General features: G+C 36.8%; 1 protein-coding gene across 2 annotated transcripts; it reads right to left on the reverse strand.

Moving 5' to 3' along the window:
• Positions 1-202: 202 nt before the first annotated feature.
• Positions 203-11,937, reverse strand: LOC110784990 (E3 ubiquitin-protein ligase APD2). Of its 2 annotated transcripts, none has more exons than XM_021989436.2 (10): positions 11,450-11,937; positions 5,627-5,733; positions 5,343-5,468; positions 5,103-5,193; positions 4,817-4,891; positions 4,568-4,650; positions 3,114-3,260; positions 2,196-2,262; positions 1,635-1,941; positions 203-721 (listed from the first exon to the last, which is right to left on the reverse strand). In XM_021989436.2, the coding sequence occupies exons 1-10, from the start codon at positions 11,733-11,735 to the stop codon at positions 646-648; spliced, it is 1,365 nt and encodes a 454-aa protein (XP_021845128.1). In that variant the 5' UTR covers positions 11,736-11,937; the 3' UTR covers positions 203-645. The 2 variants fall into 2 exon arrangements, with proteins under 2 accessions (XP_021845128.1, XP_021845127.1); XM_021989435.2 differs by having other exon boundaries at positions 2,190-2,262; positions 11,450-11,930.
• Between the last annotated feature and the right edge of the window lie 9,598 nt (positions 11,938-21,535).

The following is a 21,535-nucleotide window of genomic DNA, read 5'->3' on the forward strand; positions in this document are numbered from 1 at the left end:
CATGGTCTAAACTATAAAAGTAAATGACCTATACCTATAAAAATAACTGCCCTAAAACAGAACTTCTATCAACCTCCGTTAACAGGCCTTAAACGCGCTGGGCTTATTTACAACAATTACAAGTGTGAACATATGGCACCATCAAGTTGATGATATAGCTGGTCACATACAAGACGTTAATGGAAACTATATATTGTTCAACTCGAAAACAAAATGGGCACACCTTAAATTCATATGAATAGAAAGATACAGGAGTTTTATATTACATTTTAACAGACTACATATACAGTTAAAGACTCTGCAAGTTTCTGTACACAAGGAGAAAGAAAATTACAAGAGGGAAATTCGTTGATCAGACAATCCAGGGAAGCCAACTGCAAAGCAGTTTCACCATTTTTAACCCTGCCAATAATAAAATGACCCCAGATATACAAGTATTCGTTTGTTATGAACTATGATGGCATGATACAAAATGGTAAATGGTTAACCCAGAAAAAATACGGAGGCTTGACCATTCACGTAATAGTGCCCATAATGACTGGTGCATTCCCAATCGATGGCAACTGAGACTAAAAACATCACTTGTCAAACTGGTCAGCTACAAGCCTCAAATATGAGAGAGGGTGTATTTTACTCCCAGCATCATCAGACGGTATATATCCTTCTAACTTTCTTCATCCTACGTCGACAAATAGGGCAAGTACCGGACACTTCAGCGATTCTGAGAAAAAGGACAAGGCATACAGTGTGAAGTTCGTTTTTTCTGAATGAAAATAGTGTTCAGATAAGCACAATTTAGATAAATATATCCCAGCATTGTGAGGGGAGGGGGGGGGGGGTGTCAGGTTTTCAGCTTCAGCTACTTCAACACAACAAAAGTAATACCCCTTTAGGCTGATGAATTTTGAAAGCTTAATTTGCAAAAGCAAATGACTCAATATAACAAATAGTTGGAATGCAATAACATGGTGAGAAAACAAAGCATATACCATTATAAACCCATTTTGCAATGAAAAATTACTCCGGTTGACAGGCACGTAGACACATTTTAAGTACGGCTGACTTAAAATTGACCATTTAACCTTTAAATGGCTTTGGCTTTGGCTTTGGAGACATAAAACAGAGTTATATAGCTCTGTGTACCTATATCCAACTACTATTTATCTATTACATCTACACGTGGATTCATAATTGGTACCCAAAATAGAATAAAAGAAATCCTTATTTGACGGTAGAAACATAAAGCAGGCAAACATCTGGACATCCCCAAAAGAAATCGTAATTAATTAAGACAACGCTATGGGATGGAGCCCATGGAGGGAGTGCTAATTTTAAACCAGGTCCCTAAGATGTAGCAACAGTTTCCATGGCTGCTCAGCTTTCTATTATCTGATTGCTTGCTGGTTTAAATTTTAATAACACAACCCTTGATATAGCAAAAAGGCTTCCTGACCTGCTCAGGAAGCCAATTAGCTAAATTGCTTACTAGCTTCTCAGCTCTCAACACATTATTGAGATATAGTCCGGCCAGCTAAACCTTCACTAGCTGAAACCCTTGTGCCCTATTTTTTTTCCAATGAACACAAAAATGTTGAAAAAAGCTAACAGGAAAACCAAGAAAGTTGAGCATATACCTTATCCCACATGTAAAACAAGTAGCGCAGTGGCCACAAGGAATGAAGAAGCAATCTTTAGGTGCATCAAAACAAATAACACAGAGTCGCCTACATCCTTCTTCCATGTCCTCTTGGGTTTCCTCATCATTTTGTGAGCCGGAATCATAAGATGAACCCAAGCTAGAAAGTTCATCATCCTTCTGGGACAACAGAGGAGCTCTCTCGGATCCCAAGTCCCCTGATTGATTTTCAGGGGAATCTTCCATGTTACGTCTGATCCTATTCAAGAAGTTGAATGCCCATAACATGACTGAAGTCATCCCACCTAGATTTATAAACAACAGAAGTGGGTTATTGAAATTTCATATGATTTGTAATTTGTATTCAGCAGTACCAATTTATGACATTTCTTTCATTTGAATTATGTACACTGATCCTAAATTATATAATCATGACAAACAGAGTAAAATCCAACAGAAACATTTTCAAATATATTTTTAATTACACAGTTTGGTATTGAACATATTCTTCTAGCATGCCATGAAGCAATCATTAAGAAAAAAAGGAATTCACCTATACCGAGAAAATACGTCATCCAGCGCGGTTCATACGACAGTTTGACATACTCTCTATTGCTTCCATTACCCTGCAACCATACCCAAATGAACAGCGATACCAATTTAAATAGCTTATATCTCACGATTCCATAACAAATCACATATCAGTACAACAATCAAAGCATCCAAAATGTATGATGTAAGTAAATCCAGTTGAATTCAATGCTCTATGAAGGAAGAAGCGAATGGGCCAAAATCAGAATTAGTTTTAGAGGTAGGTCCTTGAGTTACAAATCATAGGGCATATTTCATTCCTGACTACCCCAATTAACCCAATTAAGCCTACACCAAAAGTTGAAAATTTATCTGTTGGCGGCAAGGAGGAAAATTAACATGCAATAAAGCAGAACATGCTATAAAACATACCAAACGTTGGACAGCGCCAACTACAGTCACACAATTCCCAAACTCATTTCAGAAAGAACTTGGGGATAAACCATGACAGCCACATTTGAAGAAAGATGTCTTGTTAGATTTGGGTTTCTTCAATGTTTTCTCGTGCTTTTCTTCCTGAGAACACCCATTTCTCCTTGTATAGTAACCAAGTTTCTTTTATCTTATCCAAGGAAAATCCATGATACAGACAGAATAAATATAAATGATTGAACACGATGTTCTTTCGGACAGCAAATTGACTGTTTATCAGCTTAACAAACTGCACACTAAGACATTTTTTTTTTACTGCTGTGACTTATGTTGTTGATGTTACTATTGTTCTCGTTATTTTTATCTGTGATACACTTATACAGTTACTATTATCACAACAGAAGACTTAGTTGTCTATGATATGTTTTCAATTGTTAGTAGGATGGAGGGAAGCCACTCAAAACTAGTCTCTCCCTTGAGTGGACATAAGTACAACCAACCAAACGAGCATCACCTCTAATGGTCCCGGAGTTGTCAACAAAGCAGCATTTCCACCTGGGAAAGGAATCTTTAAATTGCACCAACCTCGAGTCAAATTACACTTAAAATACGAATCTGCAGTGTCGTGCATGGAAGATCGTATTGAGAGGTTCAGCTCAACCTGTTCAGAAAAATGACAACAAATAAATTACGTAACATGAGCATTAAGCTGAAAGTGACAAAAGGTAAAAGCACCACAGACAAGTGGACAGAAGCAAAACCTTAAAGGCCAAAGCCCAGACACGTGTTTACGTTTTTTGCCAAGAGCTAGAACTAGTTACGATATTTTACAGTTTGACTTCTGGTGATCCGTAGTACAATAAATGTGTAGCTTCTTGGCTCTAGTGGAGCTTGGTAATACAATGAGACTCCTACCCAGTATTCAAATACTTGTTAACATTGCTTTCCTTGTACAAAGTTGCACTCTCACATAGTCACAATGTCCTAAATATAGTACCGTCTTTACATTAAACTGAAGGTGAATGACAATAGTCTGTCATCCAGAAAACAAAAATAATTGTTTACATTCATGATTTCACTCTCTATGCAATGGAATGCGGAAAGATATTGTATGTGGAGATTTAGACATTTGACCCTTCAATTGTCAAGAAGAAACTTCATGACACGGGGAATTGGTTAAAGATTTCAGATCTCTTTGCATTCGCTTTTGGGTATAAATTTGGATGAGGAGACAAATTGTTCACCTATCCCTTGTCAAAAGGCTCAGTGAGCATACTTTTCAAACGATGACTGGATTTCCTTCATTTGAGAAAGGAATCTATCAGCTTTTTCTCACCATTGAGTGAAGTTCAAGTACAGTCAAGTCATTGACTCTCTCAACAGGCAAGGCAGATTGAAATTGATAGGAATGTCAAATTAGAATTCTTAGATCCCAATGGTCACTCTGAGTCTCTGATAATGTGAAGTCTTTGTTCTCTTTTAACTTAATTCAAGAACTTACTACTCATTCTTATTAGAATCAGACATATCAAACCAGACCAGAAAAGTTTAGACCGGACCGGACCATAACTTCTTATTTCCGTTTTCTTATTGCCAAATATCTTCAATCCCGAAGAAATCAAATTATGAAAATTAGACAATTGAAAATGCAAATTAAGACGAATCTAACAAGATCCTGGTTGATGGTTTTTTTTTCTTACTATACTAGCATACAAATACTATCGAAGTTCAATCACATCACAAGGTCAAATTAGATTAGACCAGACCAGATCTTGAAATTTTTCAGACCAGATAGCCTAAACAGGGTATGAGAGCAATAAAATTTTCGTTTCTTTTAAACCATATTTGGATGACATTATCTGCATCACCATAGGAAATTTCCACAGCCGCATGACAACAAAATCCATGCCTAAGAGAGGAATAGAGGAGGTCATGTTCCAATGGAGAAAATTAATAGAAGAAAGATACCTCCACGTCATCAGAGTTAAGGTTTCCAACAGCGACATAATAATCATAAGATCTTAATATATCCTGCCTGATTGAACCACTTCCTGAAAGTAAAGAGCCGGTCAACATAAGAATGGTATCAACTTGCAAGTCAAGGTAAACAGACTTGACCTTAAGAAAACCTTGTATTGTCAATTAAATCTTAAATGTAAGTGTAGGTAGAATCTTCAATTATGGAGAGCAAGTAAAATCTATAACCATCGAACTTACCATGTATGACATTCCACGACAGAGTGCTATCTGGATATGATGGGTCCTCAAGCCACTCAGCAAGTCCTTCAATTCCTGAAACATAACAGAGCAAGAATAAAACTTCTCTGCTTTTTCACCCTATGCCAATTCTGTTATCCTTGACTTGAAGCAGTTGATATCAGAATGATCCCTGTCCTAACCAAATAGTACTTCACTCTGATGAACCTCTAACATCCCCACCCCCAGAGTAACCCAAATAAACAAAAATTGAGAATAAATTTCACCTCAGAAACTGTAATTATACCTTTCGCTACTATGAGCAACAAAGAAGATGAGCTTGCCACGTTGTACGATATATTGATCTGGGAACCCTTATTCAAGTAATAAATCCATTCCTAGAGAATTGATGAAAGTAAATGAAGCAATTTAAACACCTCAATCCAATAGCCAATAGCAGCATATATACAGCAAAAAGTTAAACAATGAATAGGACTATGTAGAAGAATGGAGTCAATCACAAGAAAAATAAATTAAAGGGACATGCCTTATGAGACTCCTGTTTAATTGAAGTATTCATAGATTCAGACCATATCTCAGTGTTCTCTAGCGGGGGATTTTTGTAGAACCCATAAAGCATAGGACCAACCACCACTTTTTTTGATACTTCCACCTAATAATAATAAATAAATAAAACACAACCATAAGAAGATTAAAAAAAAGTAAGTATTATGTGCTCCAGTTCCTGCAGAGCATGCACCTGGTGGAAAGAGGAAGTCATCGGCAGACAATAAAAAGATAAAAGATAAAAGATCTCTCTTTGGTATTTACCTTTATAGTATTTACAAATAAGGGGTTAGGGCGTAACAGAATGGAGCTATAAGGGCCAAGTTGTATATTTTCCGATCCAAAGATACCCATAATGAGTGTCATAGACACTGCAAGAAAGACACCCTTTTATCAATTTCCATATGAGATAAATTTACAACTGCAGGTGGTATTTATGCATGAGTGAGTGCAGCCTACACAACACAACAGGACATACTGGCAACAGAAACATACGCAAATAACAAGATGGAAGGGGAAGTATAAAAGCATGCATCTCAAAAACAGATTTGGTAAAGATAACAATTAATCCAGAAAAGATCAATCATTTCTTGCGTGCATCGATTCTACTCTCTTCAATTTCAAATCTTTTCATTCATCATATATGTACATGTATTTGTTAAGGACCGTAATTTGTAGGAGTTTAGAGATTTTGAAGGCAAATCAGAGCCCAAAAACCTATGCTTCCAGCGAAAGAGACAAAGATTCTTTAAGGACTTACCAAAATGGGACATACTATGTAATAGAAAGACACCAAGGAAGTGCCGCCCAGAGGAAGGCAAATGCAAAATTATACCTTTGAACTATTCATAAACAGATTTATCTACGATATCAACTAATCAAGAGCTGTCACGTTTCACTCAGAACCTAATACTTGTGATTCCAGTTACACAAAAGCCCCAAAAAATGAACTTACACCTTACGAGGAGACAAAACTCCATTGGTTTCTTTCGATCCAAGTTCACCACAAATTGCCAACAAAACTGTTCTCCACACTTCATAATGTCAAGTTTCTTCTGTCTTTCACAAAATATATTTCCCCGTCTTCCGTATCTCTTCCATAGAAAGCTAGCAAGTGAAATCATTGCCCTCTTGATCTTTTGGGCAAAAACATTCTAAAAAAAAGAAAAAAGAAAAATGGCTTCATCCAATTCAAAACCACCTGTAGTACAAATATTCTGAGGTAAAGTTCAAGTTACAACTTTTGGTGTGTCAAAAAGAAGGCTTTGTTGCTTGCTCAAGATTTATGGGAGGTTGTAAAGAAGAGGTATATAACTATATAACTATATATCACCCAAAAAGTTGAACAACTCTCAGTTCAATAAATGAAGTCAAGACTCAAGAGATGCAGGATGCAAAGGCAATTGCATCAATTTGCAAAAATGACTTCCCATCATGTCTTTAATTTAACAATGCAACTTCCTAAAACAGAGCTCAGACAAAGTTCGAAAGGAATTTCAGAACTCAACTAAGCAAAGAACTATCAAACCTTAATACCTGAGAAGTAATTTTGAGAAAACAATTTAAGTACATTGTGGGATATACTTCTAAAAATATGGAAATTGTGAAACGGATATTTACAGTGTTGTTGTTTTCTCAGCTAATAATTGTTGATAAGGGTCTATACGTTTTTTTAATCTAAATAAATGGTATAACAGTTGCTGCTATAGAAATGTGAAATGATCTTGACAATTTGTCTGCCAACGGGAAAGTTGGGTAAAAGCAACAGCGGCGAAATTTCAAAACAGCAAAAAGAAACAAGATTCTAGCGGTGATGTTATGCCCGGTTTGGGAATAAGTGAAAGCCAGAAGACAAATCATACAGGAAAAAGTTGCTTGAACAATACAAGAAATTTGATCATGAAGAAAAAAACACTTGGCGTAAATATCAGAAGTGAAAGACAGTGGTTTATAAAGATAAGATGCTGCAGAATGCAACTTTTATGATAGTCAACTGCTACTCCGACTCTTCATTCTGTCTTACAAATCCATGACACACTCAACACTCAAACATGGGCATGGAACCCTTACCAGACAACGCAATCACCCAGGCACTTCAATTGTCTTAAGCTCCATATGCATGGAAAAAAAATTGTAAAAAGGGGAAAGGAATCAAGGATAAAGGAAAATGATGTTACATGTGCTAACAATTTAGCTTGAATCAGAATTTCAACAAGAACTAGCAAACAAGTCAGCCTAAAATGTGAAAATTAAATAATGTAACATGAGAAGCTCATGCACAAAGTTCTATAAATCAGAGATATCAATCATGAAAATCATGTCTCTTCCGGTGTGGATATTCAGAACCGCACGTGACAAAAATTGTGACATAACAAGTCCGATACTTAAATATGTACCCAGTGTCCCATACCTAACAAGCTCAAACATCATTTACCAAGTGCTAAAGATGTATTGCTCGTCTGCAGTAGTTCCGCAAACAGAATGACAAAAAATCAAGGTATGTTTAGTTAGATTAATACTTTAGCTAAATGTTCTTGAAAAGATGGAAAAAGGTTTTGTGTTAGTCTAAAGAAAAAGTGATTTATTCTGTCTAAACAAAGGGACCACACTACAAAAAGATGTTCTTGTTGGTGGCCAATCTTCATCAAAATCTGATATCGGTACCACACATTTTGCGAGGTAAAGAGAAAAAATTCGTGCAATATTTGTGACAAATTATAAGCAAAAGAAGGAATTGTTTTCTCTTGTATGGTGTTTTCATGAAGAATAAGCAAGGGCTGGCACAATAATGATCAGATTGGGCACAAAAGAATAGGCTTTTATAATATTCGCTCCTTATGCATAAAAATACATCATATACAAAGAGACCTGCTTGTGGTTACCTTTAAAATTGAAGTACGCGTAGGTAAAATGGAAAATAAAAAAAAAGATGTGTTTCCTCGAGTCAAGAATGGAGGACCAAAGCATAGATAAAAAATGCGGTATCGGTCACGGTCGCGGGATCGGTCGCGTAGTCTCGGTAACGGAAATGATGCGTTAGTCGCGGACCGTGTCGCGGTTGACGCGTAGAAATTCGAAATTTGAAAAAGAAGCCCCATTTCAACCCCATCCACTACCTACCCTAGTCCCCCTCCCCTAAATCATACACGTGACATAATTAAAATGAATTCCTTTGTCTACCTTCTCTCTCCTCTCTTGCTTTAGATTTGAAAATGGAGTTCTCTACTCTATTTCAATGGAGTTTCTCCATTTCTTTGCCTTTTCCCTTTCTTTTTGTCAAAAACATGGGGTATTCGGCCGAAAACCGAGTAGATATGAGGTTTATAGCGTTTAATGCGGACAAAATTCGTTCGGATCGGTTGAACCGGCCGAGATCTCGCCGTTTTTAAAAACACCTTTACAACTCGGGATATCTCGTATCGCCAGCCTCCAAAACCTTGTTAACTCGGGCGATACGAGTTAACTCGGGCGAGTTTTTACACCATGGACCAAAGAGAAGCTCAAGTTGGTCTATACCAATGTCTGTCGTCCTAAAGCCTTAAAGGGCATTTAAGGGGTTATCTGGTATTTTCTCTCAAAGAAAGGTTTAGGTTACCAACTATTTTGAAAAAGTTCAAAGCATGGGGGTAGAAAATTGAAGAGGCTGCTAAACAAAGAAGAATACATGTAACAAGTCAATGAATACACTTGAATAAACAAATCTGTGAAGACGAGGTTGCTGCACATGAAGTGTCGACTGTTGGCTACTGGCTACACAACTCAGCAGGGGCGCATATTAATGTAAGAATGAGATCACTATGGATATGGAACTTGGGTTTGGACTTTGGATAGACAAGCCCAAGAACGAATATATATATATATATATATATATATATATATATATATATATATATATATATATATATTGGAGTCAAATTATTTTGTAGAATCAAGGTGTATAAGCCCTACTTCTCTAAGTTCAGATTTATTTGCAATGTGTAGTAAAGTCAAATTTGAGAAGTTGCTGAGACTCTCAAGTGTTAAGACATAAGAGTGTACACAGCAGTGGGATAGACAGCAATCTAAACAGTTAGCACCTTCTAGAAGCTGCTAGACTGTAAGTTTAAGAAATTTACACCCGTGGTATTGAGAACAGCAAACACCTTAGAGAAGCTGCTAAAAAAGGTAAACTTTTGCTAATTTGGTGGCTGCTCATCCCGCTCAATCACTTGCATGATTCAGTGTCTTTCCAATAAGGAAACTAATGGCAAGTGTTATTCTAGAAAAAGGAATAGGAGCAAAGTGTTCGAGAAGATGGAGATTCCATGTCACTAAAGGGCTTTGTCGACAGGTTGTTTTCAGTCCTTCAGGTTTCGTGACTCATGAGAAAGCATTGTCCACAAGCTGCATTCTCCTCTCCTTTCTTAAATTTCACTATTATTTGATAACACTCCCCCTTAGCTAAACCAACAAGGTCATCAAAAACCAAATCATGTAACTTTTGGGGGTGTCAAGGATATTAGTTTAATTCTCATGTATATCTCTTATTCTGTTAGTTTGTTATACAGATTTACATTTTAGCTGTGGTTAACCTATGTAATCTAGGTAAAGATGGTTGTGGAGGTCGGGTCGGGAAGTACTTTGTGCTCGCGCTAGGCCGTGCCATGCCTTGGATCTGCCGGGTAAGTTAGTATGCTTAGTCTTTAGCTTGTATGAATACATTTCACATCTAATAAGAAAATTAAGCTTCCCAATTCTGTACATGGTATCATGAGCTATAAATCCATTTTTCCGCTTCCGCTATCCCATCACATTCCTCCCTTCCCTTGTCTTTCATGGTTACACCATCAAAAACCTTTGCCGGCACCGATAAATGATGGTGACCATAATGAGTCCCTTTCCCTTCACACTTCTTCTTCCTCTCCTAAGCTGGTAAAAAGGAAAACTCCCTATACTCGTACATCCTCTTCAAACGGGATAGCTTCAACCTAAAACTTTCGTTCAACTCTTTTGGCACCCCGTAGTTTGACTACCAAAAGTATTGCCACATATAAATCTCCCTCCATCCCCTATGGAACACCTCCTCTGTGGCAAAGGAACCCCCCTCCTCAAATTCTTGCTTCTCTTCTTCTAAAATACCATCCAATCTCTATCAATGGTATTAATGGGTCTACCCCGCCGCTTTCCTCTTCCTTGAAATTTAAACAGCTTCCTATTGATCTCAGCAATTCACCCGAAAATGAATGGTCCGTGGATCCCCTATTCTTCCTGACTATAAACCTTAAACCCCTCCTTTTTCATTTCTCAAAATATTCTGCCAATTCTTCATGCCTGCTACATAAATGTATTCATCCCTTCTAAACTATCTACCTCTCTCTGCATGTTTGTGTTGCATGCGGTACAATATCCTTTGGGAAATCAATGTGGTCAACCTCCCATCTTTCTTAATATACATGCTGCCATAGCAACAAAGCTCCTCCTCCTTCGACATTTATCTGTCAACATGTCATGGAACTTCCATGCAATAATATTTACGGTCTGCTTCTCTGATCTTTTAGTTTCCTTGCGTTTTCTCTTGGTTTGGAGACTTCCTAGTTCCTACTAGGCTAATACACTCTCGACTTCAGCTATCTACGCTTGGTGATTTTTCTGCCACAATCTTCTACTCCTCGGTGCATTGTCAAATACTCATATAGCCTCGTCGCAACAGTACGAACTACGTACTCAAGCAGCGATAAAATAATCTTTGTCCAAGATTGGCCTTTCCCTTTCTCGGCCGCCCATCTTGCGGGGGCGTATTAAGGACATTAGTGTACTTCTCCTGCGTATCTCTTATTCTGTTAGTTTGTTATATTAGATTAGAGATACCATTCCTACCTTTTTAGCTATTGTAAACCTGTGTAATCTAGGATTAGTTAGTATGCTCAGTCTTCAGCTTGTATAAATATATTTCACATCTAATGAGAACATTAAGCTTTCAACGCGAACAACATGTTAATTTCTCAGCAATGCATCAACAATCCAGAATCGTAACTAATTCACACAGAAATTACAGTAATAGCAACATCAAATAAACCTCCTACTATGAAAGAAGGGGGAAAGAATTACCAAAGAACCAAAATGTAAGGATAACGATAACGCAGGACAAAGTGTCATCAGCAGGAGGTTCCTCCAGCCCCAGCGACGATGGAATCCGGCGGGGCACGGGCCTAACACGGTACGACATGCTTGATTGCTGCTGTATAAGCTCCGGCGATTCCATATCTCTCTCCTCCTCCGAATAAACCTCCGGAAACCTAGACGGACCACCGGACGACGTCGACGACGAGGAAGTCGACGGCCCTTCGTCCGCTGACGGGGGTGGAGACGGTGAAATCGAGGTTGCTGCCTCCATAGATGGGGTGAAGCTTGGTGGTTCAAAACCCTAGAATAGAGATTTTTCCATAAATGGGGAGAAATAAAGGGGTAATCACTAATCGATGACTTTTGCGTGTTGGTGGGAAGTTCGTCGGTCGTCTCCTGTTGAGATTAGTCGTTGATGTCAAAATCAACTAGGCACCAGATAATTGGATAATTTTATTTATTGAAAATATGTTTTCATTGAAATATGTTTCTTTTTTGACAAAGCATATCGATAAAATGGCAAGTGGATTTTTCTTCCGTTCTTTACTTCTTTTCCAGTTGACATAATTATTTTTCGGAGTATCATGTTTACCAATGTCATATTATTGAAATACTTCCTCCATTCTTATTTACATGACACAATTGTACTTTCGACACTATTCACACATGTTCCTTTGACTTACTTTTGTGATTTATACATAAGAAAAAACATAGTCGTGTGGGATCTTATTAGATTCGTCTCAATAAATATTTTTTAAATATCAACTTTTTATAATTTTTTCTTATCCATAATAAAAGATATTAACGTTTGAAATCGTGCATTGGCAAACGTGCCTAAATAATTGTGTCATTTAAAAAAGAATAGAGGAAGTAGTTATTAATATCTTTGATTATTAATGGGTAAAATTATAAAAAATTGATATTTTAAATTTATACAATTAGATAATTATAACAAGTCCCAAATTACTAAATTTCTTAAACATGTTTTGTCCCCTATGTTAATACTTGTGATGCTTTCAGCATGAACTTCAATTATTTTCCTATCGGAATTGTGAAATTTTGTACTTAAATTGTATTTCTGGTTGGCTTCTTTCTGCTTTTTTTATGTGTTCCATAAGTTGCTTAAACATCTTCTTGACAGTCCGAATTCTTGTATTGCAGCCTTTATCGAGCCTTTCTTTACTTTCCCGTCTTTTCCCAGTCCCATGTTAAGTATCCAAATGAGGATATGCAACCTATCAGCAGTGCTGAGTCTGGCGCGCTTATGAGGACGTCTTCCTCCCTAGTTGCCTTGTTTCCGGATGAGTGGCCGCCTGAAAATGTTGTAAATGCAGCCCTATTTCTGCAAAACTGCTTGCTGCCTGTGTATGTTCTTGCTCTGTTTCTGTCCCCTGTTGCTCTGTCCCTTGTTGCTCTATTTCTGGTGGTTCCATATTTAAATCAAACGGGTAAGTTGTATGATGTTCCGTATTCAAGTTCCTGCTGGTTCCATTAATTATCATGTCAAGCTCATCATCATCTATTTCATCACCACTTGAGAAATCGTGGTTTTGATCCTCTTCGAGTTCTTCATCCGGAAACCATGGCTGATTTAGATCCAAGTCTGAAGCCATCAAACCCATGCGATGATGCTCTCCTCAAAAAGTTGGTTGCTTCCCCCCTCCCCCTTTTAAAGTGATTTTTTCTCTCTCTGTTTTGTTGAAATTTTTCCGAACAATTAACAAATGAAGTACTCCCTCTGGTCTCGAATATTAGTCCCTTCTGGAATCTTGACACTATTCACAAATCACAATTGAATAGACTCTTCTAATTTCTTTCCAATACGTAATTCAAAACATATTCATGTGAGATCTTATTTTGTTCGTCTTAATGTATAGTTTAACAATATCAAATTTTTATATTTTTCTAACATATGTATTTGAAGATATTTACGTTTAAATATTGAGTTGAAACGAATTGAAAAGTCATTATAGGACTAATATTTAAAAACGGAGGGAGTATGTATTTGTATTGTGGTTGTGAGTCACAAGCTTAGAAATGTGAATTTGAGTAATCTGTGTGTTTTTCTAATTTGTAATTCTATTGGAAGTTGCTGAGAAATAAAAACATTTTATTGGTTAGTTAGTTTTTGTATGGGTTAGTGACTTGGCATGATAATTACTCATTTGTTATTGGCTTACAACATCAGCACTATAATCCAAACCCATTAATTGTTGTTTTGTTTGATTTTAATTAAAATTTAAATAAAGTATGTACTTTATCTTGAAAGTACAAACAATGATTTAGGTTATCCTTTACCTTAATAACCGTGATTTTGGTCAAACGGGCAATATATTATGGGACGGAGAGAGTATATTTTACTTAATTGTAAACAATAGTTAAAGTAATTTATATGAATAGTGTTAATTAAAGGTCAATTTGTGTCATCTTAAAAAGGACAGGGGAGGTATATTATAAAACGTTACTAGTATTCTTTGATGAGATCGACATATGCGTAAAACTGTTAATGTCAGCATTAAAAACAAAAAACATATTCCCTCTGTATTTAAATATGAGACACACTTCCATTTTCGGTCGAATTTAAATAGGAGATACACTTGACATTTTTAGTAACTTTTCAACTCCACCATCTAATTAAATAATAATCCAATCTCACTACCACATTAAACAATAAATTTCATAAACCCCCACCCCAATTTTGATGGTGTCCACTTATTTTACTTCATTAAAATTGTTACTTCAACTCTACTTGCTTTATTATTTTATTGCATTCAATTATTTTTCCTTAATACCCGTGTCCGATCAAGTGTATCTCCTATTTAAATACGAAAGGAGTATTTGACTATAAACTACTCCATAACTATTGGATTAGAAATATTTGATAAAATAATATAATTAATCTTATCCTATATATAAATAAGAACTAGTGTGTGGCCCGGGCGATGCCCCGATTGCTACTTTGAATAATTAAAATTCGACATTCTTCTCAGCTTAATATTTGACCAAAATGCGTGTAGTCCATTAAAGTGAAAAGATTAATTAAATTCATCAACTACACATGTGCATTACGTCATTTATCATGCCAAGTGATTTTTCAATTAGATCATCTCACAATTCGTCTAATTTATTTTCTAATGGAACTAAGTGATTCAAATTAATAAATACCAAAATTAGATATATGCAGGGTATATATGTCTATAGTTTATGCTTATGAGACTTATAATATCATGTTTAATTTGTGGTTTTCCTAACATTTTAATTGTTATTTTATTCCAATACAGTTCATGAGAAATAAAGGTAACATAAAGAAATTGTTGTTTTCAACTTCACGTTATATGTATTTATAAGTTAAAGTACATGAATTAACACCAATTAGTGGTTGGTTAAGATGGTAATGAGAGTTTATCTCCAAACTTGAGGTCTTGTGTTCAAACCTTATTGTATTGATTTTTGTTGTCAATAACATCACACAACCTTGGTGAATAGATGATGTGGCGTAAATAAGAGAGTTATACGTGACACATAAACTTTTCTCGCAACGCCTTTTAATATATTAGTATAGATGTCAATCGCGTAAACCTACTGTAACACCCGACCTCTAAATCCCTTATTAAGGAATACTTAGCAGCGGAAACATCTTAATTCGGTCGGGACATTACCTGCCGTAACTCCCTTTTGGGAATTACCAGACAACTATCAATCATAAGCTATTAAACTCCAAAATTAACATAACAATCCTTTTTAATTCCTTAAGAAAAGTATGTAACTTAATCAAAAATCTCTACTTAAACTTGTTACAACTTAACAATAACTTAGGTGAACATAGCTATAGTGAAATCCTCGCCACTACTCGTTTCCATCGTTCCCAGCAGTACCTAAAACAGAAAACAAAACGGTGAGCCGAAGACTCAGTAACGAGTTACCCTAGCATCGTAACATCATTTCAATTCATTTTATTTAATAAACAGGGAGAATAAAATATAGTAAAACATTTAATAAATCATCATTTCAGAAGCATCATTTCGAAAGCATCATTTCAGAAATATCATTTCAGGAACATCATTTCATTAATATTATTTCAGGAATATCATTCTTTAACCTTTTTCCTTTTTAACAGTATTATTCTGGTCGTCAGGACTTTACAGGAAAACATGGTAGGACGTCTCCTACGAACAGGGGAAGCCAGTGCTTCATAACAAGGGGAGTCAGTGCTCCATAACAGGGGAAACCAATGCTTCTTATCAGGGGGAACCTTGGTTCCATATTAGGGAAAGCCAGTGCTTCTTATCAGGGGGAAACCTTGGTTCCATATTAGGGAAAGCCAATGCTTCTTATCTGGGGGAACCTTGGTTCCATATCAGGGGAAGCCAGTGCTTCTTATCAGGGGGAGTCTGGGCTCCATATCAAGGGAACTTGACCAGTTCTTACACCTTCATTTATCATGTTTACATTTCTTTTAATGGAAAATTAATCAGGAAAAAACTCATTCATTCAGAATTGTTCAATAAAACCATTAAATCTCATTATTTCATAAAATCATTCTTTCGGGAATAATAATTCATTAAATCAATACTTTGCATAAAGCTGCATTATCGTAAATCAATTCAATCAAAACATACTTGTAATCCCGCAAATCATAAAACATCATTATAAAACATCAATCATTCATAACATCATTCGTACATAAATACATTTCGAAGGGATTGCGGGTACTAGCAATAACCGTTACCTCAACCGTAGTTTTTATACTTCCTGTCTGATGGATCGTCCTTCCTCCCCAAGTCCAATTTCTTTCAAAATATCGAATTATTGAATTAGTATTAAAACGATAAATACTTTAAAAACTAATATTTTATAAATAATAAATTTATAGGTAGTGAATTTGAAATAATTAATTTAATAAAAATATAATCTTTCAAAATATTATTAAACGTCATTTAAATCAATATATATATATATATATATATATATATATATATATATATATATAATAAATCGGTTTTCATTATTTAAATTTCATAAATTAACGAAAATATTATTTACATCAAAATTTCAGTCAAAATATAAATCTGAAATTACCATTTAAATTTATATGATAACAATTGATTATATAATATGAGTGTTTAAATAAATAAATAAATAAATAAAAAGAACTTACTTTGGGATATTTGGGCCAAAACAAAGGATTGGGCTTAAATTGGGAGATAAAACACCAAAGTTCCAATTACTGGAACTGTATCTCCCCTTTTTTTTTTTAAGTTGGGCACGAAGCTGGGGAAGCGAAGCAGATGAGGGAGGCTCGAAGGAAGCAGGGGTGGAGGGAAAAAGGAAGGCGGCTGGGCTCGGGTTTCCCTGTGTCGACGGGTTGTACTGGAGAAGGCGACGGTGGTCGTGGGTGGTTCGCGGCGGCAGAGCCATGAGGAAGGGGAGGGAGGTCGTGCGAAAGGCAGAGGAGAGGCGGCAGATAAGTGAGTTGGGTGGTTCGCGGAGGTGCAGCGATGGTCAGGCGGTGAGGGTGGAGGCAAGGGGTTTATTTAGGGGACGGTGAGGTAGCTGGGAGGTGGTGGTCGTGCGTGGGTGGTGCGCCGGAGGAGATAAAAAGGGAAGCAGGGGAAGTGCGAAGAGGGGAGGAGTATGGGAGGTGTTGCGGTGGTGGTACTGGGTGGTAGTCAGTGGTGGTAGGGGTGGTAGGTGAGGTGGGTAATGGTGGTGGTGGTGGTTTCTGTGGAAGGCTGCCACTGATGGTGGTGGTGGTTCGAATAAGACAGGAAACAAGGGAGGGGTGGTTTTCAGTTTTTGGTTAACTGATTTTGTTGGAAAAATGGTGACAATTTGTGGCTTGTTTATAGTGTGGAGTTGAGTGAATAATAAGCTGAAATCCTTGGAAAACAAGGCATGAAAGTAGACTGAATTGTGGGTGGAATTCTTGTTCTTGTTTGTATATTGTTTGTACGTGAATAGCAAGGAAGGAGATAGAAAGATGCCAATTTGTTCCTTAGGGGCATTTTGGTCATTTCACTTAGTTAGGCAAGATTTCTGAAAATTGGTTTCTATTTTAGGCAAATGTTTAATTAAAACCAAGTTTTGAAATAATTCTTTATATAAAAAGAAAATCTCGTTAACGAAAAATTAATTTAGTTTTCGAATAAAATAAGAATGTTCCGAAATTATTAAATATCCGAAAATAATTAAAATTTTAAAAAAGTCGTTAAGCTCGTAAATATGAAATTAAATTATAAACTGAAAAATAAATCGTGTTTTAAAAATTAAAAATTCAAACGAAATAAAACTTCGTTAATTAAAATAAGGCCCGAAATTAGGATTTAAAACGATTTTAGCTAAATAAAAATAATTAAGCATAATTAATCGAGTTTTAAAAATTCGGGGTATTACACCTACTAACTTCTCACGTAACCCCCCAGTCATAAACCCTAATAACAATCAATCACATGCATTAGCACATGTGCATCCTAGAATATAACGCTTTGATCACATTGGGTAACTATTGGTAAAAAGTTGGTCTTATACCGTCTTATACGAAGTATAAGATTTATAAATTGTTAATTACATCAACGTATGCTTAATTTTATTATGTATTTCTAAATCAATTCTAATTTAAGAAATAAAATGTCTTATATGCATTTTGTGTATAATTTTTGCAAAAAAAAAACAACTCCCTCCGTTCTTGAATGTTAGTCCCTTTTGGAATATACTGTCTTCGTTCCTGAAAGTTGTTTATGCTTTCCGTTGAAGTTTGTTCCTAAAAGTTTTTTACACTTAGGGCGTTTTCGGCGGTAGAGTTTGAGGTAGAGGGTAGCATTTTGACCTAGTCAAGACGCTACTTGTAGAATTTGTAAGTTTTTGGCAAGGTAGCGGTTAGCGGTAGAGGTAGCGGTTGGGTAGCTTTTGTCAAACGTTAAAATTAGTAGCATTTTGAAGGAAATAATGCCCTTGGTCCAAGTATGCACTCTATGTTAAGTCTAATAAATGCGGTTCAGTATTAATTAACAAGTTAATAATTCAGTGAGATCAAGTGAGCTGAATGCCTAGCTAGAGGCCGCTTCAGTTCAAGTGGAATTAATGATATTAATCCACAGCTTACTCTTGACTGAACCCGTAGGGTCACACAAATAGTACGTAAACGGATCAAGTATTTAATGGCATTAAATACTCCATCTATGAATATTCGGAACCGACGGATCTTGGTTTCAGTGGGAGCTAAGATCGTCACAGGCAAGAAATGAATACTCCGGAAACGATGATATTGCCGGAAACGGAAATATGGATCGTATCGGAAATATAAATATTATCCAAGTCGTAGATGTTGCCAGAAACGGAAACATGGTACGTATCGGAAAATATTATCGGAAATGGAAATATTGCCAGAATCGGAAATATTGCCGGAAACGGAAATATTGTCAGAATCGGAAATATTACCGGAATCGGAAAATAATTCCGGAAACGGAAATATTAAATATTTGTTCGAAACGGAAATTAATTCCGGAATCGGAAATATTAAATATTGTTCGTATCGGAAATGAATTCCGGAATCGGAAAATTTAATCGGAAGCGCATCGTACGAATAAGCATCGGACGAGGCCTGCCGGACGAGGCCCAGCACGAAGCCAGGCCATCGCCCAGCAAGCCAAGTGCGCCGCACAAACAGCCACGCCAGGCCCAGCGCAAGGCCAGGCCCAGCAGGCTGCGCAGCGCGCACAGCGCGCACAGCACGCGCAGCGCGCAGCGCGCGCGGGCGCTGCGTGGGCTGCTGCTCGCGCGCACGCATGGGGGCCCATCGTGGCTGCCGTGCGTGTGTGTGCAAGTGTTTGTGTTCGTGCACGTTTCCTAAAACATGCAGAGTTCGGTTAATGATTAAATTCCTAATTCTATTTGATAAATTAATTAAATTAGAGTTCTTGTAGGATTCTAGGTTTAATTAATTTGTATCTGAATAGGATTTCGATTCCCTTTCCATACCCCTATAAATATGAGGCTAGGGCTCACAATTTATAACAAGTTTCAAAGTATTCAAAAAGTGAGTTTTTGAGAGAAAATTAAAACACACATCTTGCTCATAAAAGTGCCGAAATTTTCTAGTACCTTAAGGCGATTCTAGTTGGTCAATCTTAAGGCGGATCCGGACGTGCTGTGGACTATCTACGGAGGGACGACACTTGGAGTCCTAAAGACTTGTTCTTGTTCGGTTCGGGCGCAGCTAGGGAGGGCACGCAACAAAGAGTATGCATCTAAATTATGCTATATGATTATGTGTAAATAATATGTTGTCCTGGGTTAATGGTTGTTTCCGCATGATCTATGTAATGTCATATGTATCATAACCTAACAGTGGTATCACGAGCCCCTTATTATTTTCATAATCTAAATTGCATGAACATGGTTAAATATTACAAATTTGCAAGAATTAAAAGGGGTGATTAATTTTCGTAATTGTTAATTAATTGCAAATTGCGTTTATTTAATTATACGTACGCAGTTTTTCGGCAGTTTCTTCGTTACTCATCCGAATTGAGTGATTTTTGTGTCAATTCCGCATGTAAAAGGCATTCTAAAATTTTGACAAAAATAGTAATTTTCTGCCGAACCCAGAATTCTCAAATTCGAAGCCTAACTATGACTTTTCGAAGGTTTTAGTTTTTCGAATGCAAAATTTCGTAAATTTAAGATGTTAAATTAAATATTTGCGATTCTTGTTGATAAATCTTGAATTTTTGATTGACCTACTGCATATGTTTAACAAGTTTGAATGCCTAGTCTTGTTAATTATGCAATCTAATTTGTAATTATGATTAATTTGTTGAAAATTAGAATAATTTAGAATTAATTTGATTTTCATAATTAATTGTAATTTAATTAGAAACCTATGATTAAAAACCACCATAAAAATTGTAAATTTATGATAAATTTTAAATTTTTATGACCTAGACTTGAATCCATAACAATCGGAAATCAATTGGATAATAAATTTTCGATTTTTTCGCCCTAAAATTATGAAATTAATATTATTTATTAATTTGTCATTAATTTTAAATATAAATTTTAAATTTTTATGCGATTCGTTCATAAAACTTGCACGCACGAAGCAATGGACGCTTCGTGTTACCCTTAAGGGGTGTTGTATAATGCGGGCATGCGACGACGAGCAAGGGAGCTCGTCGCCCGTGCGGCACGAATGCAATGAGCAAGGGCGTAGTGCACGAGCACAAGGCAGCAGCCCTGCCTTGTGTCGTATGCCACGAGCAATGGACGAATGGGCATGGGCGAAGGGCGAGCCAAGGCAGTCGTGTGTGGGCAGCAAGCGAGCTGCGCCACAACGCGCGCTGTCTCGCACAAGAGTGCGCAGCCTCACGCGCAGCAAGCGCAAGCTCGCGTGCCACGAGCGCTGCGCCCAGCATTGCTCGCGCGCACAACGACCGAGGACTCGCGCGCACAGCCAGCATTGCTCGCGCGCACAGCGAGCGATGTCGCCCGCCCAGCGAGCGATGTCGCGCGCCCAGCGAGCGATGTCGCGCGCGCACTGCGAGCGATAGCTCGCGTGCGATGAGCGCTGGCGCGCGCAGAGAGCACCAATGCGTGCGGAGGCTTGCGATGGGGATGCAGCAGCTATGCGACGAGCGCATGGGCTGCGCGCACATGGCCAGCAATGGCTGTGTGCGTGCGGCCCATGGGCGTGCAACGCGTAGGGTGTTTGCGTTACGATTAAAGATCGTTTTGAATGTTTAATTTGAAAATTTCAGTTCACGTAATTTTAATTAATTTTAAAATTAATAATTTAAATTATTTTCTTGGATTTTAATTTTGAATATTGTAATTATAATAAATTTTATTTATTCTAATTATTTTACTAAAATTAAAATCATGAATTAATTTAAATACGACTGAAATTAAATTAAACTTTTTGGATTCAATTATAAATTTATATGAGCTTTAAATTTTAATTAAATTTGTATGTTTCCGGTTGGACTAGAAATACATTTTTATGTTTAAAATTAGTAAAGCATATAAATTTATTGGTTTAAGTGGGAGCGTTTTTTAGTCATAAACTCTTGATTA

Source organism: Spinacia oleracea, chromosome 6 (genome assembly GCF_020520425.1).
Source record: "Spinacia oleracea cultivar Varoflay chromosome 6, BTI_SOV_V1, whole genome shotgun sequence".
NCBI classification, from domain to species: domain Eukaryota; kingdom Viridiplantae; phylum Streptophyta; class Magnoliopsida; order Caryophyllales; family Amaranthaceae; genus Spinacia; species Spinacia oleracea.